The sequence below is a fragment of the Pipistrellus hanaki genome (assembly GCF_964339955.1).
Source record: "Pipistrellus hanaki genome assembly, chromosome: 1".
In the NCBI taxonomy this organism is placed as follows: domain Eukaryota; kingdom Metazoa; phylum Chordata; class Mammalia; order Chiroptera; family Vespertilionidae; genus Pipistrellus; species Pipistrellus hanaki.
The window spans coordinates 6289349-6314654 of record NC_140503.1 but is presented as its reverse complement, the minus strand read 5'-3'; the positions used below and the strand labels follow the sequence as shown (position 1 = coordinate 6314654).

Below are 25306 nucleotides of genomic sequence, written 5' to 3'. Positions count from 1 at the left end.
CCACGAGGACCCCAACCTGGAGAGCCTGACTGGCCGCGGTAGGTGTCTGTGTGTTTGTGTGTTTCTGTTCCTCTTGTGTGAGCTCCTCTCTGGTATTCTGGCAGTGCCGACGCTAAGTGGATGCACTGGAGGACCATGGGCGGAGGACTCGGAAGATGTTCTGGAGAGACCTGGATTCCCCTCATGAATCTGAGACGAGGCGGGTGGCTCCCACAGATCTAGCTTTCGGTTTTGCTTCCACGGAGTTGGAAGACTGTCCTTTGGGGCTCTTTGTCTGTCTGTGTTTGTGTTTCTCTGTTTTATCCTGTGGACTTCCTGGGCGGACATTATGGGACAGACTCAGACTACTCCTATAAGTATTGTGATTGACCATTTCAAAGAGGTCAGGGAAGAGCCAACGACCTCAGTGCGGAGGTCTGAAAGGGTAGAGGCAGTGGGATTCACTCTCAGCCTGCTGCTAGAGAAGCCCTAGGCTGAGGAACAGGGGGATGGTTGGAGATATCAGAAGTGGTAAAGGTTAAGATCTGGGGCCTTGGAGTAAAGAAGGAAAATCTGGGAGGGAGAGCAATTGTTCCTTAAGTGTAAGAAGCCTGGCTATTCAGGATCTCAGACCGCTTGCCTTATCTCCCCTGCTAAGGAGAGAGTAAATGGTTAATGCATAAAGGGGCAGGGGGGGCTGTAGGCGGGGAGAGCAGGGAGAAATGGGTTTTTGTTGATTTTGTTGGTTACAACCCGCTCTGGTGGCATCCTTGGTTTCTCCATTATCTGAACTATGCTGGCAAAACACAGTGGATCTTCCTCTGCCCCGTTTTCTTCTCTTTAACCCTTCCAATGCACGTAAAGACTGAGTCTGGCAAGGGTGAGGTTACTGGGTACTTCGTGGGCGGTGTTGGAATATTCAGCAAAGGAACTTTAAGATATAATATCTTTAAGGCTGACAACTAGTTTACGTTTTAAAACGCTCTGTTTCTCAAAAGGAAATATTTTTTACCTACTCTTAGTTTTATCGTAGAAGGTCAAGTTCTTATTTTCTAAAAAAAAAAAAAAAAGTACATTTAAAGTGTGGTCATAAGTATAATTCTAAGAAATTCTGGCTGTTTGCTTTTTAAAGGATTGAGGTTTCAAAGAATAAGGAATACTGAGTAGAGGGTCTGAGGCATGGTTATGAATTTTTAAAAAATATATTTTATTGATTTTTTACAGAGAGGAAGGGAGAGAGATAGAGAGCTAGAAACATCGATGAGAGAGAAACATCGACCAGCTGCCTCCTGCACACTCCCTACTGGGGATGTGCCCATAACCAATGTACATGCCCTTGACCAGAATAGAACCTGGGACCCCTCAGTCCACAGACGGACACCCTATCTACTTAGCCAAACCGGTTTCGGCATAGTTATGCATTTTTTAAAGGGCTAATTTATTTTTTTTAATAAATCTTTATTGCTCAGATTATTACAACTGTTTCTCCTCCCCCCCGCCCATAGCTCCCTTCCACCCAGTTCCTGCCCCACCCTCTATCCTTACCTCCCCCCCATTGTCCTCATCCATAGGTGTACGATTTTAATCCAGTCTCTTTCTGCACCCCCCAAACCCTTTTCCCCCTGATAATTATCAATCCACTCCCTTTCTTTACCCCTGATTCTATTATATTCACCAGTTTATTCTGTTCCTCAGATTTCTAATTCACTTGATTTTTAGATTCACTTGTTGAAATATGTATTTATTTGTTGATGGTTATGCATTTTTAAAGGACATAGAAAGAAGGCTTAAAGGCTAATTTAGAATTTCAATAGAAGGTTGTATAGGTATAAAAAGGAGAAGAGAAATGTCGAAAAGAAATCAAATAATACAGGCCAGGAAGCCAGGAAGAGTAAATAATTTGCATTCTGCTTCCCTAAACAGAGGGTAAATAGTTATGCCAAAGTACTTAGGGAAGGACTGATAAAGGAAATCTGACAGTTATTGTTTGTTCAGAAAATATTACTTTAGAAAGTCCACAAAAAGGACTGGCAAGAAAAAATTTTATCTGAAAGCAAGACAGTATATTTTTCTCCTTATACGATTCCTCCAAAAAGAAGACAAGAGAATCCAGAAAGTTGAAGACAGTGTAAGAAACTTCTGGGACAATTTCAAACGAACCAACATCATAATTGTGGGGGTCCCAGAAGAGAGAGAGCAAAATATCGAAAGAATACTGGAAGAAATAGTGACAGAAAACTTCCCCCACTTGGGGAAAGAATTAGACTTACAAGTCCAGGAAGTGAACAGAACCCCAAACAAAAGGAATCCAAAGAGGACCACACCAAGACACATCATAATTAAAATGCCAAGAGCAAAAGACAAAGAGAGAATATTAAAAGCAGCAAGAGAAAAGCAGGTAGTTACCTATAAAGGAGCACCCATACGATTGTCAGCTGATTTCTCAACAGAAACCATGCAGGCCAGACGGGAATGGCAAGAAATATTCAAGGTGATGAATAGCAAGAACCTACAGCCAAAAATACTCTATCCAGCAAAGCTATCACTCAGAATCGAAGGCCAGATAAAGAGTTTCACAAATAAAAAAAAGCTAAAGGAGTTCATCATTGCCAAACCAGAATTATAATGAACCAGAAAGGGGTTCTTTAGGAAGAGGAAGAAGATATAGATAAAAATTATGATCAACAAATACACAACTATCAACAAGTGAAACTAAAAGCCAAGGGAATTAAAAAACCCGATGAACAATATTAACTGGTGAATATAATAGAATTAGAGGTATGGAAGGGGAGGGGACTGATGATTCTCGGGAAAAAGGGGAGTTGGGGTGCGGGAAGAGCCTGAACAACCTAAGGGAATTAAACAAGTCCGCAGGCTGACATTCTATCCACTGAGCCTGGGTCAATATAACTCCCTGCCAACAATGACCCAAAAGAGTCAATTATTTGACTCACATACATAAAAACAGTGGGGAATGTTGGAGAGTGGGAATTTTTGAGCATGCTTCCAAGGGGCCGTGGACTATGCCCCAGATAGAGTTGTAAGTCATAACACCAGGCCAGGCCTTGAGATAGGGTCTCATGGCCCCTTCCCAGCACATAGGCCTTCTTTCATAGATCACTGTCAGCTTTCTGAAGAACAGGATGACCCTGTGAACAACTTGGTCATCAATGGCATGACTCTGACATCGCTTGGGAAAAACTGTTTTGTCTTGGGTTACTTGTTCTACAAAAACAGGATGTGTTAATGGGCTTAACAGCGGTCCCACACAAAGGGTCACTACTGCTCTCTGGTCTCCCTGAGAGGAGAAAGAGGAGGAGGAGGAGGAGAAGAAGAAGAAAATATGAACAACAAAAAGGCAACAAATACATATCTATCTAAAAATCAAAATAAATGATTAAGAAATCTACTGAACAGAATAAACTGGTGAACAAAATAGAATCAGAGGCATGGAAATGGAACCAGACTAATAATTCTCAGAGGGAAGGGGGGTTGCAGGAAGAGATTAAACAATGATCTTATATGCATACTATTATAGAAGCTCAATGCATGAAGATTCATGCTAGAATGGGCCTTCCTTTCCTTGGCTACTGGCAATGATTTTCCACTCCAGCCCAGCCCTGAAGCCACCTCTTTCGGTTCAGGCGCCGCCTTCTCCTGCTGCCCAAAGGCCCTGAGAGACCTGGGGTCGGACACAATACCTGCATCATTGCCATGATGACGACACAAGTGTCCTGCCCACTCGTCACTGAGCACCTGTGTATGCAAATTAACTGCCATCTTTGTTGTGTTGATTTGCATATCACTCCCCATTGGCTGGTGGTCGTAGTGGACTTACAGTCAATTTACATGTTTGTCTATTATTAGGTAAGATATGCATTACCTATGGACACAGACAATAGGGTGGCAAAGGCCTGGGATAGGGTGGGACTATGGGGGAGGGAGGAACATGTTATAATTCTCAAAAATAAAGATTAAAAAAATAAAAATAACTCTATTTAAAAAAGGAGGAAACAAATAGCCTCCTTCCAAATAAAATAGCCTCCTTCCAAAAAAAATAAAATAAAAAACCTCCTTCCACAAAGAAAATTCCAGACCCAAATGGCTTTTCTGACCAGTAATACAAAACACTTAAGGAAGGGAGAAATATTACCTGTTCCAAAGAAACTCTTTAAAAAAATAGAAGCGGGAAGAAGCAGCCGAATCACCTTTGGAGGCCAGCGTTAGCTCATTGGACAACAACATTACGAGAGGAGAAATTTTCAGAGCAATACTCCTCATGAACACAGACACAAAGGTCCTTCACAAAGTACTTGCCACTCGAAGCTAACACAACGAACGTAAAAGGAATCCAACACAATGTAAAAAGAATGACATGGTGTCAAAATGGGGTTTATCCTAGCGATGTGAGATAGGTTTAACATTTGAAAATCAATCAGTGTGATTCAGCATGCTCACAGACTAAAAGAGAAAAAACATATAATTATCTTAACAGATGTAAAAAATTTTGACAAAACTCAATGCTAATTCTAATAAGAGACTCTGTACACTTAGGAAGAGAAAGGAAGTTTCTCAGCCTGATAAAGGGCGTCTAAGAAAAACGTAACCGCTTCACGGCAGCTTACCTTCGGCGGCGAAGGGTTCTCTGCTCTCCCTCCTGAGAAGAAATCGGGGTCCACGTGTCCATTCTCCCCACTTCCATTCAGCCCTGCAGGGGAGGTCGTCGATGGTGCAATCAGGCAAGAGAACAAAGCAAAAGGAAAGTCATACCCCTTGTAAAGCAAAAAGTAAAACTGTCCTTATACGCAGATGTAAAAACATCTCGTGTAAAAACATTCGATGCATTTGCCATCACGCTATCAGGACTGACACGTGAGGTGAGCAAGATCGCCAGGTTTAAAGCCAATGGAGTTTCTCCATACCAGCAACAAACGATGGGCTAGGAACGTTTCCTAAGCACAATAAACACAAGCCATAAAGTTTAAAAATGGGCAAAGTGGACTTTGTTAAAATGAAAACTTCTTAAATCATAAAAGGCTAATATGCAAATGGACCAAACAGAGGAACAACCGGTCGCTCACTGACCACCACGAGAGAGACACTCCACGCAGGAGCCAGGCTCACGGCTGGCGAGGAGAGCGGTGGTGGCAGGAGCCTCTTCCACCTCCGCAGCAGCGCTGAGGTGTCTGGGGAGCGGGCCTAAGCCCTCACTCGGATATCTGAGGGTTCCCGGACTGCGAGAGGGAGCAGGCTGGGCTGAGGGATTCCCCCTCTCCGTCCCCCCGCCCCTGAGTGCATGAATCTCATGCACCAGGCCTCTAGCTTGTCTTTTAAAAAAAAAAAAAAAAAACCAAGCCAGGACCGGTTTGGCTCAGTGGATAGAGCGTCGGCCTGCGGACTGAAGGGTCCCAGGTTCGATTCCAGGCAAGGGCATGTATCTTGGTTGCAGGCACATCCCCAGTAGTGGGTGTGCAAGAGGCAGCTGATCGATGATTCTCATCGATGTTTCTAACTCTCTATCCTTCTCTCTTCCTCTCTGTGAAAAATCAATAAAATATATATTTTTTTAAAAAAAATCCAAAACACTTTTAAGAAAGGTAAAGGCAAGCAAAGACAGGAAAAAACTATAAAACAGGTACCTGACCAAGAACTTGTGTTCAGAATATATAGAGAACACTTACAGCTGAATCACAAACAACACAAACAATCCCACTAAGAGACAGGGTAAAGACAAGCTCAAGACACACCTACCATAGGGTGGAGCCGTTCTACCCAAGAGGAACTAACGCAATGTGTCTACACAGAAACTTGGATGCAAATCTTCACGGCCGCTTTGCTTACAGATCCAAACAGTGGAAAATCGCAAATGTCCATTCATGGGTGAATGGGTAAACGAACCAGAGATATTCAAACAGTGGAATGTAACTCAACAATAAAGTAATGAGCTATTATGCACACAGCATGAGTGAACCGCAACATCATTATGCTCAGCGGAGGAAGCCAGAAACACCCCCGCCCACACAAACGCAGAGACGGTACATAATGCTGTGTGATTCCACTTATGTAAAACTCCGGGAAATGCAAGCCACGCGGTATGGTGGGGAGCAGAGCAGCGGCTGCCTGGGGACGTGAGGGATGGCTTGCAAAGAGGCAGAAGGGACCTTCTGCAGTTGACAGAAATACTGGGCACGTAGATGGTGGTGATGGTTTCACACGTGTGCATCTGTATGTTGAAACTTATCAGAATTGTGCACTTTAAATATGACAGCCTCGCCCTGGCCAGGGTGGCTCAGTTGGTTGGAGCACTGTCCATACACGGAAGGGTGGAGGGTTTGATTCCCAGTCAGGGCACTTACCCAGGTTGCATGTTCGGTATCAGTTGGGGTGCCTTATAAGAGGCAGCTGATCTGTTTTTCTCTCACATCGAAGTTTCTCTCTCTCTCTCTCTCTCTCTCTCTCTCTGTCTCTCTCTCTCTCTCTCTCTCTCTCATCAGTAAACATATCCTTGGGTGAGGGGGGGGGAAAAATAGGACAGTTGATTGTAAGTCAATGATGCCTTACAATAAACAACAGCAAGTTCCTTTCAACTTCTTCCATACAGTTCCTAGGCCTAAGCCACCTGACCAGTCCTGACCGCAAGGGTGGCTGGGAAATGTAGTCCTTCAGCTGGCCCATAAGAGCAATCTCACAGCCCCTGGTCCAGTCCTGCCCTCCTGCTCAGCAAGGACCAGAATTCAGATTTGCTCAGTTTCCCAGCTCCTTGCTTCCCAAGACCCGATTCCTGAAGTAGCCCAAATCCCACGGAGCCTCTTGGCATGCCAGGGGCTGTGCCAGGGCCTCTACAGACCTTGTCTCCAATCTTCACAACGTCTTGCAGACCAGGGGTCATCGTGCCATCTTACAGATGTAGAAACGGAGCCTCTGCAGGGGGAGGAGGAGGGAGGAGGGAGGCCAGCTGACACCTGGAGTGCCTCCAGAGCCCGCACTCCCTCTGCCCCCTGCGTGATGTTTGGCCAGGGAGAGGCAGGCGATGAGGGGGTGCACAGGTGGAAGACTGTGGGGATGGATGCCCTGGGGACGGGGAGGTCTGGGCTGGGCATGGTGGCTGTGCGGGGCACCCAGCCCCAGGCATCCTCTCCTTTGGCCCCGCCCTGCCTGAGCTCCCTCAGGGCAGCCGCCAGGTGAGGGTTTGGCATTCAGCCTCCCGGCAGCTTGGCTTGAAGCTGTCCCTGACCTCGGGCCCTGCCTCTCGTCCTGTGCTCACCGCCCGGACCTCTCAGAGGGCTGGTTCCGCCTCCCTGCCCTGGTGCCCTGGTGCCCCGGTGCCCAGGCTCCTCCCTGTCCTCCTCCGAACCTGCTTGGAGTCCTGCCCACGGGCATCTGGCATGAGTGCCAAGGCTCTGCAGGCACCGCCTGCTCCACTTCCCCTCACACTGGGGCTCAGTGCTCCAGTGCTTCCAGGGGCACTCATTCATTCATTCAGGCAGTCAGTCAGTCAGTCAGTCAGTGTCTTCCCCTCACTTGAACTGCTTCAGCTGCGGGTGTCAGACCCTCGTGAGTTTTGAGGAAGCACCTGGAACAGGGCCAGCTGTGTGGCAGAGGGGGAAATCCCTGGGCCATGGCTCCCACAGAGGTCAGGGCCAAACGTCGGGAAGCACAGGGAGAGAGAGGAGCTAGGGGTCCGGGAGGACTTTCTGGAGGAGGGGGCACCTCCATGGAGACCGGAAGGCCCTTTGGAACGCACAAGAGACAGCCCGAGGAGCAGGCAAGAGGGCTCCAGGGCCGTCTCCCTGGCGTGAGAGAGGCAGGCTGCCCGGGGCCTCGCTCAGGGGGGACACTTGGAGGAAGCAGCCCCTGGCTTGGTCTCCCGGCGAGTGCCGGGCGCTGACCAGGAGCTGGGAGGGCGCCTCTGGGCGGGGTCTTAGCCCCGTCCTCTCAAGGAAACCCGGGACAAGCTGCAGCTCAGAATTTCCTGGGTGACTGTCCCACCATGGAGACTCCTGGGAGAAAGTACGGTGACTAGACGTCCTGCTTTCGGCGGGACAGTCCCGATTTTTAACAATGTGTCCCGCATCTCGTGGCATTTTAAAAAAAAGTCCTGATTTTCCCCAATTTTTAACAATTTGTCCCACGTCCCGCGGTTTTTTAAAAAGTCCCGATTAGTTTTTAAAACGCTGCGGGACACGGGACAAATTGTTAAAAACCGGGACTGTCCCGCCAAAAGCGGGACGTCTGGTCACCTTACAGGGGTCCTCAAACTTTTTAAAGTGGGGGCCAGATCACGGTCCCTCAGAGAGCTGGAGGGCCGGACTATATGAACTACTAATTCCTACTGTAACACCTCGGCTGCGCTCACTGCCCAAAAAACCTGGTGGGCCGGATCAGACTCCTCTGCGGGCCGCATGTGGCCCGCGGGCCGTAGTTTGAAGACCCCTGGGAGGGAATTTCTCACCACCTGCGGTGGGCATGCAGGTGCTAGACACCCGTTCTCTGTGTCGCCAGGCCCAGCGGAGAGGGTGGGGGTGGAGGAGACCAGCCCAGGGGGGATGGCCAGCCCGGGGCAATCTGGGGAGGCTCCCAGGAGGAGGAGTCTTCCGGGTGGACATTCCATGGAAGGGCACCTCAGGAGGAGGGGTGTAGAGGGATCAAGCCTCTCAGCTACTGCTAAAGCCGGTTTGGCTCAGTGGATAGAGCATCGGCCTGATGACTGAAAGGTCGCAGGTTTGATTCCAGTCAAGGGCATGTACCTTGGTTGCGGGCACATCCCCAGTAGGCGATCGATGTTTCTAACTCTCTATCCCCCTCTCTTCCTCTCTGTAAAAAAATCAATAAAATATATATTTTTAAAAAACAATCCTCTGAGCTACCTCACCCTCTGCAGAGCTCACATTCCAAAAAGCTTCTCCAATCCTGGCGCGAGGCAGGCAGCGGGGAAGGCAGGCCGGGATCTGCCTTCAGGACCAACAGGCTCCGGGTGCGAGGGGAAGGGAGGGGCTGCCCCCTGCGCCCGGTGCAGGAGGCCTCCAGGGACTCACTCTCAGGGACCCTCACCTGCTGGCCTCCCTCGTCCACTCAGCCACCGGGACCAGAAGCTGGGCATCACCCCACACTCCCCCAACCCTCCAGCCCCCCCTCCCCCCACTTACTCATCCATTCATGTGTTCAATCCGGTCCCCGTCCCCTGCTGACCTAGGACTGCACACTCCAGCGAGGAGATCAATGCACACCGATGAACAAATACATACCATAATATCGGAGAGGACTCAGAGACGTGAAGAAACTAGCCTGGGGGATGCGGCTGAGGGATAGGGGGTGGGGACTGTGGCCAGGGTGGTCAGCAGAGGCCCAGATGAGGGTCGGAGGCCTGGGGACAAGGCCTGCACACGCCCAGGGCATGGTCTCCAAGCCCTGCCATTTTGATTCTTTCCTCCCACCCTCCGCCGAAGCCTCACCTCCTCCGGGAAGCCTGTCCGGATGCCACGGGTGCTCCCGGCTCCGGCGGGACTCGCTGCAGGGGCCCTTCCGGACCAGCCCATCTTGCCAGGATGTTCAGGTCACCTGGACCGTCTCCTCGGAGACCGCGGGGGCGAGTCCTGTGGAGATGAGCCTTGAATGGGGTGGACTGCCCGACCAGGTTGATCCAGGTCTTACAATCCCCAGTTTAGCCCTGTTTGCAAAGTGGCCACAGACAAGGTACGGCGCCTCTCTGAGCCTCAGTTTCCCCACCTGCCAAAGAGGCTGGTGCCCCCTCCCCCGCAGCCAGCGCAGGCTGTCTTCCCTTCTTTCCATCACCAGAGAGCAGGGGCCGGGGGAGGCGGGGGCTCGCAGGGTGGTGCTCTCCTGGGGCCTTCCCAGGCAGGCCACGCTCAAGTGTGCAAGCTGCCGGCACCACGCCACCCTCCTCCGCCTGCCCGGCCATCTGCAGCGTTGGCAGCAGCAGAGCCGGGGGGTGGGGGGGCGTGAACATTCCGGTACCATCTGAGCGGGAGGAAGGGTGGGCAGAGCCTCATGTGTACGCTCCGTCCACATCCCACCGCTACGCTGGTCCCCTCGGGGTCCGGGGAGGGCAGGGAGGGGAGGCCTGGCAGGTGGGAGGTGGGCAGGCCCTCTGGGACTCCCTCTGCCTCTTATGGGCTGTGACCCCCCCATCCTCCAGGTGGCCTGAATGGCGTCAGAACCCCAGAGGGCAGAGTCTGGGGAAACCGAGGCCCCAAGCGGAAACCTGAAGGGGTCCTGCAGGAGGGATGTGGACAGCCACCCGCACCCCCACCTGAGCTGCCACCTCCATAGGTGGTATCCTAAGTAAGGGTGACTCCACGCATCTGGAGGCAGGGGGTGGCCTCCGATGCTCACCCTGGCCCCCAGGGAACTTGGGAACCCCCCTGCACCCCCTTTTTCCACGTGTTGCTCGATGTAGGGCCTGAGGGGGAGAAGAGAGCGGGCCTTGCCTGACACCAGAAAGCTCCAGTCGCTGCTAACTCTTTTCCCGTCTCCCCCTTACGGGTTTTCTCACCTCCCTCGCTCTCACCACCTTCCCCCAGCGCTGCCCTGTGCCCGCACGGAGCAGCCTGCTCCCCTCATTAAAGGAGAATGAGTGGAAACTGCAAAGGTTCAACGTGCAAGATGTAGGCTGGATGGCGGGGATGGCTGCACAGCAATGCATGTATTTACCATCGCTGAACTGTACAGTTAAGTGGCTAAAACGGTCAACTTTGTGTTTTACCACAATGAGAGAGTTTAAATAGATGAAGCATGCATCAGCAGCATGTGTTCGCCTGCCACGAGCCTGGAAGCCACGTAAGCACGCGTGGACTCTGAGCCACCGGGGCCGGAGGGAGGACTGGAGTCAGGCGCCTGTGCCTCGGGGCCTCTCTCCCGCGCACAGATCCGTGCTGGTCCCGGGTCCTTTGTGCCAGGTCCTACCTGGCTGCTCCTGGCGGCCTCGGCTGGCGCGCTGGCCCGGCTGCCCCCACAAGCTCGGATGCCCCAGGAGCTGAGGCTGGTTCTCGAGGAGGCCCCAGCCTGGCCGGGGGTCACCAGAGTCGCTCCGCCCACTGCGTCTGGAAGGAAGGACAAGGTTCACCCTGCATCCTACACCCTTCCTCAGGGGGCCTGCCAGGGTCAGGAAGGGGGTGACCCTCCTGACATCACCTCTCCTTTCTGTGTTTCTCTGGGAGGAAGACCCTCCCGTCAATGGACCACCTGGTCCAGGGACACGAGGCCAGGGAGAGGAGGAGCCAGGTCGGGAAGCCAGCCTGTGGTGATGGAGGGAGCTCCCCCCAGGGCTGGAGATGGGCAGCTGGGCCCGGTCAGGCTCTTTGGGCCGAGGCTTCTACCCCTGTAACCTGTGAGGCGGGAACTGGGCTTCTTTCACTGCCATTTCCCCAGGGCTTGGAGCAGGGAGGTATCCATTACATGTTGAGGGAATGGATGGGTGGATGGACGGACGGATGGACGGACGGATGGACGGATGGACAGCTTGGCGGGTGGCTGGATAGGTTGGCGGATGGATGGATGGATGGATGGGTGGGTGGATTGGTTGGACAGGCCAGGACTGAGGGCCTCCAGCTTCAACCCGTTCCCTCCTTCACTCCAAGTCTCCCAGTGCATTCATTCCTCACGCATTCATTCATTCATTCATTCCTTGGGCCTGCACTCATTCATTCATGCGCTTTGCCATTCATGCTCACACGGTTCATTCATTCCCTGCCCCGCCGCCATCCCGCGGCTCCAGTGCCCACTCGGCGCCCCTGGCCCGGGCCGGGCCCCGCACCCCCCGAGGGCGCCCCGGGGGGCCGCCGCCGCCGCGGGGGGAGCCGCGGAAGCAGCCGCGGCTGCGCGGGGCCGCTGGCGGGGAGCCGGGCTGGGGGCGGGGGGCGGGCGCTCCCTGCGGGAAGCCGGGCGGGGCAGGGAGCCCCGGCCGCGCCGGCTGCGGCTCCGGCGCCGCGCTCGGCCTCGGCCTCGGCATGGAGGGCGCCGGCCGGGAGCGGCCTGGCCGCCGCCCCGAGGCCGCGTGGACGGGCGGCCGGCGGCCGGGCCGCCTGCGCCGGGCGGTGAGTACCTGCGGCGGCGGCGCGGCGCGGCGGGCGGGGCGGGGCCTCCGCGGGGAGGGCGGGCTCTGCGGGCGGCCGCGGGCCCGGGGCGCCGGCCGCTCCCGCCTCCGCCCCCGGGCCCCCCCGGGCCTGCGGCCTCCGCGGCCTGGAGCGCGGCCGCGCGGGAGGCCGGAGGGAGGGAGGGCGGGGCCGCGCCGGGCCTCCGCGCGCCGCCTCCCGCCCGGAGGGCCCGGCCGCGCCCCGGGCCCAGGGGCGGGTCCTCGGCCCCCTCCGCGCGCGTCCCTGCGGCGGGAGCGCGGGGGGGACGCGGGATGGGGGGGCCTGGCGCTCAGGGCCCAGCGCCGCCGGGCTCAGGTAGCCGGGGCCCAGGTAGGCCTCTACCTGCCCTGCCCTTGAAGGAGCAGGGCCAGGCCGGCTCTGGGGGGCCCACCCTCCCCAGAAAGGTGGGGGGGCCCCAAGGGAGCTGGACCGAGGGCTGGTGCATTTAGCCTTTGCCAGCCCCAGGCACCCCCCTTCTTATTCACTACTTGCAAGGCACATACTATCAATCCCCTCAGTTGTAAGAGGGGAAACTGAGGCTCGGGGAGGCGAGGGCTGGCCCAGGGCCGCTCAGCGGGGGTACTCACCCTGCCTGAACCCCAGCTCACCCTCCCCACACTTTGGATGGCACGTTCTGCCTGAGTTTGGGTGGTATCGCCTTCCCTGTCTGGGCCCCACCCCTTGGGGAGCAGTGTGGGGGACACCCCGGAGTCTCCCCAGCCCGCAGGACAGGAGCAGAGTGTGCACCCAGGGTGGGTGGAGTGACAACGAGGAGCACCTGGCAATGTGGAGGCCCGGACGGCCAAGGCTGGCCCACCTGCAGGCCAGGGGCCGAGGCCTTGGGCCGCTGGGCACGCAGGGTCTCCACTGGCCTGGCTCCTTCTTGGCCCTGTGCCCAGACCCCGGGGGCATGGACAGCTCCTTTCCCTTCCCCGGGCCCCAGTCTCCCACCACCAGCCCCGGGAGAGGCCCTTTCCACGGCCGGGGCCAGCAGGGACGGACGGAAAGCCCCCCTAAGCTGCGCGGCACTGCCGGCTGGGGCAAGTGGCTGATGGAGGCGGCTCTGCCTGGCATCTGTGGTGCCTGCAGGGCGGGGAGGCGGCAGCGCGGGCCCTGGCAGCTTCCCGAAAACCTTTCATTTTCCCGGCTCTCACTGTAATCAGGGTGGCACGGGGAAGCGAGCAGGGCGGCAGATGCGCTCCTTCCCGGCTGCTCAGCACGCCGGCGAGGGGTGAGGGCCCGCAGGGCTGCGGGGAGGACTCTGCCTGAGCTGTGATAGTAACTCCCGTCCTCCGTGCTCCTCTCCGTGCTCCTCTCCGTGTTCCTCTCCGTGCTCCTCTCCGTGCTCCTCTCCGTGCTCCTCTCCGTGTTCCTCTCCGTGCTCCTCTCCGTGTTCCTCTCCGTGCTCCTCTCCGGCTCCTCTCCCTGCTCCTCTCCGTGCTCCTCTCCGTGTTCCTCTTGTATTCCTATCCTCAGAACCTGGAGCGGTGCGTGCCCGAGGCTGAGTGGAGAAGCTGAGGGTTGCCTGGAGCCTCGGCCACCTGGGCTGGGCTCCCCGTGGGCTGGGACGGGGGTGGGGGTGGGGGACGGGACATTCCCAGTCAGGGAGGGGAATTGAGCCAGAACAATCTGGAATAGGAGCCCGTCTATTCTCAAAGACTCTTGGGCCAGGGTCCGGCCCACAGTAGCTGCCATGTATTAAGCACCTACTATGTGCCAGGCCTAGTATAACCATTTTCACACATCGTCTCCATGGCACCACTTGGAAGTAGTCCCTCTCTTCCTATGGCCCTTAATGACGTGAGGAATGAATGGAAGAATGGAGGAATGGATGGATGAATGGATGATGGGTAGATGGGAGGGATGTGAGGGGAAGAGGGCAGGGGCCAGAAGAGGCACAGTCCTGCTGGAGTGTGGAGGTCAAGGGCAAGGCCAAGGAGCGGGGAAAGGGGGCTTCTCCCCTCCAGTCAGGTGAAGATCCCCAGGACAAACCCAGGAGTAACCCCGAGGCTTCTCGTGTTGGCCTGGAATTGCCCCCGGCTCCTCCTGCCCCAGAACTGGTCTCTAGCTGGTGGAGGGCAGTCTGCCATCTTGGATTCCAGTTCTCCCTCTGCCACTGATTCCCTGTGTGACCTTGAGCAGGGCCCCGCCCCTCTGTGGGCTCAGTGTTTGGGGTTCAACACCTCTCCTAGTCCAAGAATTGACTTCCATAAAGCATCAAACAGACTGTCAGATTACAGCGGGAAGGTCAGGGAGAGGTGGGGGAGATAAGAGGTCAACCAAACGCAAAACACTGGAGGGTGAGAGCATGGATGGGAGTGGGGGCAATGGTAAGATATGTACATTTATAATACCTTAATAAAAAAATGAGAAACATTGACTCCCATGGCCTGAGAACGGGCACAGATGGCAGGCCGTGGTGGCAGAGGCTGACCAGAGCTGGGATGAGTGAGTGAATGAGTTCTGCATTCGCCAGCATATTCTCCCCATGCCCCCCACTCAGCGCCATTCACTGGGCCCACTTAGGAGACTCTGAGGAAGACCTTGCCCTCCCAGAGCTCACAGTCTGTCGGGAGACACTGACCTTGACCAGTGTGGTAGGTGTTCCTGGTTTCTCCCGCCCTCCAGCCAGGAAGGGGCCCAGCAGGTGCTGAGTCTGGAGGCCAGGGCAGCAGCCCCAGAGGGTTTCCTGGGAGGGGACCAGCGGGAACCCAGCTCAGAGCCAGGACCAGGGACAGCAGTCATTTGCTCCATTAGCAAGGCCTGAACCAAGTCAGGGATGGAGCTGGGCCTGGCCTGGGGAGGAAGGACATGGAAAGTTCCAGACATGCTATGGGTGGTATGTGCTGGGATTATGGGTTGCACACATGGAGGAGCAGTGTGGGGTGACTGAGGGGGATAGTAGTGGATGGATGGACGATGATGGGGGCATGACACAGGACAGATGAGTGGATGGGTGGATAGAAAGCTAGAGGAGTAGATGGATGGGAGGACATAAGTGGCAAGATAAATGGAGGTGGGTGAGAGGATGGGTGGAGGACTGGATAAGGATGGAGGACTGGATCAGCAGAACAAGATTCCAACGATGGATGCATGGGTGGGTTGACAGATGGGAGGGTGGATTTCTGATGCATATGGCAAGATGGGCAGATGACTGGACAGGAGATCTAAAACGGATGGGTAGATGTCAACAGACGGATAGATAAAGGGGTGGATGGATAGAGAATTGAGAAAATGGATGGAGCCCTAACCGGTTTGGCTCAGTGGATAGAGCATTGGCCTGCGGACTGAAGGGTCCCAGGTTCGATTCCAGTCAAGGGCATGAACCTTGGTTGCGGGCACATCCCCAGTGCAAGAAGCAGCTGATCGATGTTTCTCTCTATCTATCCCTCTTCCTTCCTCTCTGTAAAAAAATCAATAAATTTTTTTTTAAAAAAAGAAAGAAAATGGATGGACACTAAATGGATGTGGTCAACACGTGGGGCAAGGGTGGATGGAAGGGGACTTGAATGATAGCAGTAAGATGATGGGTATAGGAACAGATGGGTGGATGGATGGATATAGGAAGAGTGAATGGAGAGTATTTAATATTTTTTAAAAAAATTAGACTTCGTAACACTGGACTCACATCCTCACATGGCAGCCATTATGAGGTTGAGGTTGAGTGGCCGTAAGTTCTTTATTTTAAAAAATTAGTTTTTAATTAATTCAGAGAGGAAGGGAGAGAGGAGGGTGCATCCTGAAAATCTTTGATTTTCCCAACAGACTGTGAGCTCTGGAAGGGCAAGATTCATCAGATAAAAATCATTGATCGGCTGCCTCCTGCACGCCCCCTACTGGGGATCAAGCCCTCCACCCAGGCATGTGCCCTTGACTGGAATCGAGCCCAGGACCCTTCCGTCTGCAGGCCTACGCTCTATCCAAACCAGGTAGGGCTGCCATGAGCCCTTTAGAGGGGCAGTCCCTCCACAGCCTCATGCAGACCTAAGCAGCCTGCTTCCCACATTGACCTGCCTGGCCTCGAGGCCTTTGAGTCCTGACCCCTCCTCTAACTTCCAGGGACACCCAATCCTCCTCTAGTCCACGGGAGACAGTGAGTGTGGTCAGTCTCCATGACAGTTTCTCCTCTGGCTCCCTGTGCAGTCATCGGCCCAGGACACAGCCCTGATGGCCCCGTCTCCCCATCTTGCCAAGAACAATGTGTGTGAGCCGAAACCGGTTTGGCTCAGTGGATAAAGCGTTGGTCTGCGGACTGAAAGGTCCCAGGTTCGATTCCAGTCAAGGGCATGTACATTGGTTGCGGGCACATCTCCGGTAGGGGGTGTGCAGGAGGCAGCTGATCGATGATTCTCTCTCATTGATGTTTCTAGCTATCTATTCCTCTCCCTTCCTTTCTGTGAAAAATCAATAAAATATGTTTTTAAAAAAAAGAACAATGTGTGTGGAGAGTGGCAAGGGCCCCCTCTCCCGCTCTAACAGAGTAGGTGCCTCACGTCAGCCCCTGGTGCGCTGAGGTGTGGAGGACACCCCCACTGTGTCAGCCTGACCTGACACTAGTCAGAGCTCGGTTACGCCCACCATCGGCAAATTCAGAGCATCTCAAATGAGCTACCACTTTTGCAGAATCAAAAACAGTCCAGGGTCAGCCTGGCCGGCATGGCTCAATGGTTGAGCCTTGACCAATGAACCAGGAGGTCACAGTTCAATTCCCAGTCAGGGCACATGCCTGGGTTTTGGGTTCAATCCCCAACGAGGGGCATGCAAGAGGCAGCTGATCAATGATTCTTTCTCATCATTGATGTTTCTCTCTCTCCCTCTCTCTTCTCTAAAATCAATTATATATATATATATATATATATATATATATATATATATATATATATATATATAAAGAAAAAGAAACAAGCCCAGGGTTCTGGGGCTGCCCTGTCTCCTATACCACTGAGCCATTCAGAAAGGTCTCGTATGTTCCTAACTGCACGGACACAGGATGGGAGGTGACCAGTGCACATGATGGGTGGATGCCTCTGTGGATGGACAGGCGGAGGCATGGATACAAGATATAAGTAACAGGATGGATTCATGGATGAACACATTGATGACTGGTGGGTGGGTGGGTGGATGGATGGATGGATGGATGGGTACAGGAATGACAGGATGAGTAGTTGGGTGAATGCATGTCAATGGATGCAGGTCCAGGCATGGAAGGGTGCACTGAAGCATGAATGGGAACATGCCAGTGTATGGATGGTTACAGGGACGGATGGCTGGTCGGAGGAGCGAGACATCGTTATTTCCCAGATGCCGGTACCCGATAGTGTGGCAGGGAGGCGGGCTGGGAGACTCGCTGAGGGATGATAACCCCTAGGTGCGGTGTCTTGTAAAGACGGGCGATCAGCAGGGAATCCTGCAGGGAATTCCTTGTCTGGGGGGCTTCCTAGAACATCTGGGCCGCACATGCATATGCATGGCTGTGGGGACTGGAGACAGCGGAGGCCTGTGACCCCCTTGAGGGCTCTCAGGCCAGCATGGAACTCTCCAGAAGGGAGGAGGCAGCGTGGTTCAAAGCACAGTGGTGGGGATTCCCAGGCCTCAGTGTGCTTGTCTGTAAAAGGGGGATAGTGATGGGACTTCCACACAGGGATGAGTGAGGGTGCTGGCTGAACCCCCAGAGCACCGCTGTGACCCCACATGCTAGAGATGGACAGTCAGAGCCCTGTGCTAAGGAGCCCTGACCTGAGGTCCTACTAGGTGCCAGGCTCCATGCTGGGGCCGCCCAGCACCGTCAGGGTGTCTGCTGCATCCGGCCAGCCTTGGCTGTTTGCAGTAACCTTAGAGCTCGCGGCCCCCCTCTGTGAAGCAGGAGCAGTCCCCAGCGTAGGGATTAGGTTAGGAGGATGAAAGGAGGTGGGGCTTAGAGGTGCCATCAGATGCCCAGGTGCCATCTCGGCCAGGTCTTCCCGGGCCAGCCCCAGGAGGCAATGGCAGCAGTGTCCCTCCTCTCTCAGGCCTCATCCCCCCACGGGGGAAAGGGTGGGGGGCGGGCAGAACAGGCGGTGACGGAGGGGCTGAGGAACTGTGGGAGGAAACAGGTGTGAGTGCATGACCCGTGGGGTCCCCATCCGGGTTTGCTGCATCTGAACCATGTGACCTCGGCAAAGTCACTTCCCCTCCCTGAGACTCTGCTTCATGTTAGTACAAACAGAGGCCACAGCTGCCCCACCTCCGGGGCTGGAGGAAGATCCCGGCAACGATGCGGGCGGGTCACGGCACACAGTAGGGCTCAGGAAGGGGCTGAAGCAGATGAGTCAAGAGGCAGGGCTGCTGGGCCAAGAGAGGCAGCCCAGGCTGCCAGAGGTGAGCAGGCCCAGACTGCGAGCGCAGCAGCCGACAGCATCCTCCAGGGCCTCTGGCCCAGGCGGCTGAGAGCCAGTGGGTTGTTATGACAACAGGAACTTGTCTGATGCAGTCGGCAACTCTGGGAGAGGCTTGGAGGACCAGCTGGCCGAGGCCCCCAGAACACTCCTGTGACCACACATGCTAAGGAGTAGACAGAGCAGAGCCTTGGGCAAGGAGCCCTGACCTGAGGTCCTACTGGGTGCCAGGCACCTTGCTGAAGGTGCCCAGCACATGCTCTCTCGCGCCATTTTCCACTGCTGCCTGTGGGCTGGGGATTGCTCTGTCCCCATGTGGCAATGAGGAGAGGAGGGGACTTGCCCAGGGTCCTGCTGGGATGCTGGAGGCGTATCTGACCTTGGATCTGCCTATCTCCAAGTCCTGTTCCCATGGTGACGGAGCAGGGGCTGGATGGCTCCTGCTGTGGAGGGGGCTGTCCAGGTGGAAAGGGGTGGCCATCAGGGGAGTGCAGGGGCAGGAGGGACACTGTGGCATTCCCAAGAGCCTGGGATCCCTCCCCTGAGGGCCATGCCCAGCTGGGGAAAGCTTGTGCTAGGCCTATGATCCATTCGCTTACACAGTCATTCAAGACCATCTTACTGAGCACCTACTATGTGCTGGCCCTGTGCAGACAGCTGGGCCAGAGTAGACACAGATAATGAACAAAGGGTCACAGGCATATTAACTCCAGTCAGGGGCCGGGTTATGAGACCAGGGGTCAAAAGAGGCTGTTGCCACGGTCTCTGATCTAATCTGGGGGGTGGGAGGGGTCAGGTATTGATCTGGGGCCCTGAGAATTAGATGGCGAGGAGGAGAGTGAGGAGACAGGGAGTCAGAGTGCTCCTGGCAGAGGGAACAGCAGGTGCCAAGGCCCTGCGGCAGACGGAGCTCAGCACCATCCGGGCCCAGGAACGTGATGGGAGTGGCGGGGAGGGGGTGCACAGGGCAGAGACAGAAGGCGCCGGGCCGGCAGAGCCTGACAGAGCATGTGAAGGGTGACACTGTCTGGTCGTCTGGTCTGGTCTAAGATTTCAAAAGTTCCCACTGGTAAGCGTGAGAGATGAACCGAGCTGGACCAGCAGAGGGTCAGGGGCCCCGGGAGGGGTGACTGCAGGGGAGACCTCCGAGGCTGGCAGTGGGGATGTAGGGAGGTGATGACGTCGAAGAGGAGCTGAATCCCCAGGGCCTGGTGGTTCGGGGTGGGGCCAGGGGAGACGGAGAGGGAGGGGGCCAGGCAGCGCCCAGTCCTGTCTCCGGCAGCTGAATCCGTGCCGTTTCAGACATTCCGCCAGGGGCTGTGGGGCTTCCAGAGAGGAACGCAGCTAAGCCCGGCAAAGAGGGGTCCCTAGCACCTGACGTAAGGTGTCTCGGCGCAGCCTGGTGGGTAGGGGCAGGGGCACAGCCATGAGCAGGCAGTGCCAAGCAAAGCCTCGGCCATGCTCCAAGAGGGATGGTGGAGGCCACCAGCTGGCCAACCGAGGTCTGGGCTGCTCCTCCGCCCCCCCCCCCCGCAAGCCTTCCTTTGGCTCGTGCAGCTGGGTCCCAGGAAGGAGGCCTGCCTGGACCCCAGGCTTCCTGGATGCCAGGAGTTAGGCCCCTCTCCCTTCACACAAAGGAACAAGTGCCCAGGCCTGGCTCTGGCACTGCTCTGGGTTAACTCCCTCACAGCCCCATCTAACTGTTCCCTGGGCCCCAAGTTCCGAAGGCTCTACCCTCGGCGTTACCAGCTGCTGGTCCTCACCTATCCCCGCCTTACCCCCGAGGAACTGCTCACAGCGGCTAGTAACAGAGACGGGAAAGAACCGTAGCTTAAGCAAGATGGGCCCTCCTCTCAGGTTAAGGAAGGTCGGAGGCAGGGGCTGGGGCATAGCCCGGGTGTGACACTCAGTGGTCGTGAGGAACCGGGTTCCTCCGGTCTCTCTGCCCCTCTGATCTTTACATACAGCTTCTGAGCAGGTTTGCCTCAGGGTGCCATACAGCCGTACCGGCTCCAACCATCACTTCCCCGTTCCAGAGGAGAAGCAGGAGCTTGGGGAGTGGGCGCAAAGGGGCTACAGGCAAGCTGTCTGATGCCTTGTACACAGTTCTCCCAGAAGTCATGCCACACAAATTCTGTTGACGTCTTATTGGCTACCCTTCGACTGCAAAGGAGCCTGGGAAATGCAGTTTTTTAGCGAGGTGACTTGCCTTCCAGAAGGAAATGAGGCCTCTTTCCTAAGGAAGGATGGCAACCAGCAGTTCTCCACAGCCTCCCTCCTCCAGGCCCTGCCTTCACGCTGTCCCTGGGCCCATCCCCGCACCCGGCAGGGGAGACCAGGAGACCCCGGGGTGCCTGAGGCCCAGCGCAGGCCGCTCCCGCACACGGCAGGTGCTCAGGGAGCGCAGGCTGCCTCCCCGGGCAGGCGCCGAGCCCAGGACGCGACCTTGTCCTCTCCGGCACTTTCCAAGCCCCGAGCCCCGCTCCCGTTTGGTGAGAATCAATTTAGGGGGCGGGAGGCTCTCCTGCCACGTGCTCTGTGGGTCGATGGGCAGGCGGGCACCGGCCGGTCACTCTGCCCCGTGAGGGCTGGCATGGCCAGAGAGAGGAGAGAAGGGGGTCAGGGAGGCATCGGCAGAGGCTTGACTAAGGAAGATGCTGTCGGGGACCAGCTCCCAGGCCCAGGGCCCTGACCCTGGCAGCCGCAGACCGGACGGCCATGGCTCCCTCACAGCGTCCAGCGCCCAGGCCCCCAGGAAGGGGGCGTGCAGAGAGGTTCCTCCACGCCACAGACCTAGCCCAGCTGGGAACCGTGAGGACCAGACGCCTGGCCCCAGCTGGGCGCCCGGCCGGGAGGAGACACGGGCACGGCCTGGCCAGCCGGGTGCCTCCAAGCCCCCGAGCACCGGCTGCGAGCCCGCCAGCGGCCCCCTCGCCCGCCTGAGCCGCCGCCGGGAGGCCAGGCTGCCTTTTTCCAGGTTCCTGGACGAGGTCACCGTGCAGGTGCTGGACCCCGGGACCCTGGAGGCCTTCTGGGGGCCCCGAGGCCGCGGCCCAGAGCCCTCCCCTGGCGAGCGAGGCCCAGGCTTCGCCCAGGAGCCCCTCCCAGGAGCCGCAGCCCCAGAGACGGCCCCGGCCCCGGCCCCGGCCCCGAGCCCCCCGCCGTCCTCAGAGGTGCCGGCCGAGGCTGCAGGCAGCCCGGGGGCCAGCCCGGCGGTGGAGCCCGGCGGGACACACGTGGGCAGCGGCGAGCAGGGAGGCCTGGCTGCCTCCCCCTGGCAGCCTCCGAGCCGGGTGAGTCTCAGCCCCAGATTGTCCTCAGCAAGCAGCGGGCCAGAGTGCGCGGAGGCCCCTTCCCTGCCCCTCCCCCTGCCATCCCCCCTCCCCCTGTTCCCCCGGTCCGGGGCCTGGCACCACACCCCTTCGGTCATCCCTGCCACGGGAGAGCCCTGAGCGCCAAAAGAATGGATCTCGAAGGTGACATTCTGGCTTCGGGGCGAGCAGGACAGCGTGTGCCGAGCAGCGGCGGCAATAACATCGGCTCGCACTGGCAGGGCCCGGGGAGGGCCAGCGCGGGTTTCATATTAGCCCTCCGAGAGCCTGGGCCGCAGACACCGCCGCGAGCGGCAGGATGTCACCGTGCCCCAGGCAGCGAGGCGGCCCGAGTCCCCCCTGCCACACCCCCGGGGCTCAGGCAGACGGCCAGAGAGACTCAGCCAGGCCTCAGGGGTCCTGGGGAGAGAGGCCTGCCGGGCGGGAGGACGGCCACAGCCTGCGGGCTGGTACCCCAGCCTTGGCACCGGCCTTTAGCCCCTAGAACCTCCGTGTCCCCTGGGGCCAGGCGGGGTCCCCGTGGACTGCCCATGACGCTGCCCCTGTCCCCGTACTCCCTTCCCAACTTCTCCCAGCTCAGGGCTGAGGGGGGGGCCGGGGCCAGGCTGGTGGCGATGGCGACCAGGCCCTCCCAGAAGGCTGCCCGGTGGGTGGGTTTTGCTTTTAAAAACAAAAGCCTGGGTGAGAGTGACAGCTGGTACCTGCGGACAGTTCGCCAGCGTCCTGACTCCCACGCCTCAGAGCACCCCCGGAGCGCTCAGCTCCAGGGTCTGCTGGGCGCTGTGTGACCTCAGACAGGTCGCCCACCCGCTCTGGGCCCCGTTTCCCAGGGGGTGAAGAGGAAGCAGAAGGGCCTTGTCACAGAGCAGACATGCGGCGGGAGCCCAGTAAGCATCCCGCATGAGGGCCTGGCGGTCTGGGACCCCACCCTCTCGCGCTCCGTGTTCTGTGAACTCTGGGGATGGGGACCGCGGGGCCTGGGCGCTCTGTGCTGGGGGGCCGGGAGTGTCCTTCCCAAGGAGTGACAGCCCCAAACCCACCCCCACCCCAGGGCCGCAGCACAGGGTAGGCGCCTACTGTGGACTCCCTCAGCTCCAGCTTCATTTCACATACTCAGAACAAGAGAGAGAGAGAGAGAGAGAGAGAGAGAGAGAGACCAGGCCCATTTTATAGACCAGGGACTGAGGCTCAGAGAGCTGAGCCCTGGCTCAGTGAAGCCGGGCTGTCCCTCCCCGTTCATAGGTGGGGGAGGTTAGAGGGCACCGGTGAAGGCTGAAGGTGCCTGGCACACGGCAGGGATTCAGTCCCTGGGACGATGCTGTCAATGAAGACAGAGTTGGCCCCTCTCCATGTACCTCCGGCCTGGACAAGCCTGTGTCCCCGGAACAGTTCCTAGGGAGCGAGGGAAGCCTTGGGAAGCAGGCAGACTCCTGGCTCCCCGTCTCTTCCCGAAATCCTGAGAAGGATTTCCGTCCTGTCTCTGCCCGTGTGGCTGAGTGGCCATGGGTGACCCTGGTGCCCCCCCCCCCCCCGCCTACTTCACTGCCCAGCAAATGAGAGGCCACTGCAGAAGGTCTCCAGGACCTCCAGCTGACCTGGAGCCAAGGCTCGTTCATACTATAGTGTGAATGGCTGAAGCAAGCTGTTTCCTGCGAACAGAAGGGTCAGAGGAAGAGAGCGGGAAGGCCTGGGCCAGGGTCCCGGAAGGAGAGGCAGGCTGGCAGCTCTGACTCTGTAGCCAGGGTGGGATTTGTGACAAGACCCAGTGCCAAGCCTGGCGGCCCCCGGAGCAACAGCCGGGTCCTGTCTGAGGGCCTTTCCCCTGCAGGGCCTTGGCCAGCCGGGCCGGCCCCCGGCCTCGGCCTCCCGTCCGCAGGACGAGCTGAGGTGGTGGGTGGCGCCTCTCCCGTCGCTGCGGCGGGAGCTGCTCCTCGCGCCCCAACTGCCTCCACACGGGAATGTGGGCAGAAGTTGCCAAAGCTTCCAAAATTTCAGCAGAAGCCAAAAATATGGATTTTAAAGTGTAAACGCTCCCAATTTTTAAACGTTGGCTCCAATGTTTTTCAAAAAAAAAAAAAAAGTTAAAACCCTCTTCCAGGCCAAATACAACATGCTGGTGGGCCAGATTCAGCGCCGGGGGCCAGTTTGCAGCCGCCGAACTAGCCCGCCGGCAGCCACACACAGCCGGGACCTGCAGAGGCCACGGAGAGCCACGGGCAGGGCGTGGCCCAGGGGCACCCCTCAGACCAGGGCCTGGGTTCGGGTACCCAAACCTGACATTGGGCCAGGGCCGGCCCCTCCCGCTGGTCACCTGCAGAGAGCCCCGCAGCCAACCACGGCCCGTAGCTCAGGGGGTGGTGGGTCCCACTGTGTGTCCAGCCCACGCTAGCCCTGTGGCTGGTGCTCTGGGACCCAGGCCTGCCTCTCACCCATGACAGTCTGTGGCACCGAGGGTCCCCCGCCCCCTGGACGCGCCTGCTCTCCTCCTCTCCCTGGTCTCCCTGGTCTCCCTGGTCTCTGTGGCTGCTCTGCCCCCTCCCTGAACCTTGACCTCCAGAGCCCCTGGTCCTCCGGGCTCACCCACGTGGTGGCTTTACGTGCTGTCCCTCTGCTGACCGCTCCCAGATTCATCTCTGGACCCTCCTCTGCGTGCACACCCATGCACCCACCCTGGTCGATGTCCCTGTGGGACACGTGACAGACACCTCCTCTCACCCCTGAGCCCCCTCCTCTCACCCTCTCCCAGCGGCCGGGTCCAAGCACTCATTATCCTGTCGATGGCTCTTCTCACCCAGTCTGTCCGTCAGGGTATCCCCACCCCCACCCTGTTCCCACGCGCCTGGACCTGCGCAGGCACCTCCTGTGGGAGGGCCCCGCGCGGCTCCTTGGGGTGTCCTCCACTCAGCAGCGTGCCACATATGCCTCTGCTCGGCCTTGCGGGGATTCCGATCCACTCACGATAGAAGCCAAGGTCCCTGAGGACCCCCAACTCAGCCCCTGCCCCCCACTGGTGACCGGGTACTCCCCAAATGCCTGAGGCACCCTGCCCCAGGGCCTGCCCTCCCTCCAGCGCCCCGAGCTCTGCTCACATTTCATCCTGATCGCCTGCTGGTAGCGGCCAGCGGCCCCCACCCTCGGCCGCTCTCTGCAGATTCTCCCAGCAGACACCTGGGCCGGAGGGACGCCGCATCGGGGTCTCCTGTATCTGTCTCTCCTGCAGAATGCCGGCACCGTGAACGCAGAGGGCCCCCCTGGCTGCTCCCTGCACACAGTAGGCGGGCGCCCAGGATGTTTGCCGGGCGAACGGGGAAGGCAAGGAGCTGAGTGAGCATCTTAGGAGCCGTCCGTCCAGGTGGTTAACGGAGGAGGCTGGCTCTCGGAGCAACCTCCGCCCTGTGAAGCCTGTTCCTGACATCGCCCCTCACAGACACGCCCGCCTGGTCCCTCACAGCGGCCCGTGAACAGGCGCCGTCCTTCTAGGCGAGGGACGGAGCTCAGAGAGGCTGAGAGCCTCCCTGAGGCCTTACAG

General features: G+C 57.4%; 1 protein-coding gene and 1 long non-coding RNA gene across 9 annotated transcripts in view; one reads left to right on the top strand and one right to left on the bottom strand.

The window, feature by feature from the left end:
- Positions 1–4632: 4632 nt before the first annotated feature.
- On the bottom strand, positions 4633–11036 carry LOC311625755. Its single transcript, XR_014795556.1, has 4 exons — positions 10703–11036; positions 9432–9572; positions 6827–6900; positions 4633–4687 (listed from the first exon to the last, which is right to left on the bottom strand). It is a non-coding gene; the product is annotated as an uncharacterized lncRNA (long non-coding RNA).
- An 844-nt stretch (positions 11037–11880) lies between these two features.
- The window catches only part of BEGAIN (brain enriched guanylate kinase associated), a gene marked incomplete at its 3' end in the record, with an annotated part of 36740 nt that continues 23314 nt past the window's right edge, over positions 11881–25306 (top strand). For all 8 annotated transcript variants that reach the window (XM_084886093.1, XM_084886097.1, XM_084886104.1 and 5 more), the window contains exon 1: positions 11881–12032. In XM_084886093.1, the coding sequence (XP_084742219.1) occupies positions 11946–12032 (87 nt within the window). In that variant the 5' untranslated portion in view covers positions 11881–11945. The remainder of the gene's footprint in view (positions 12033–25306) is intronic.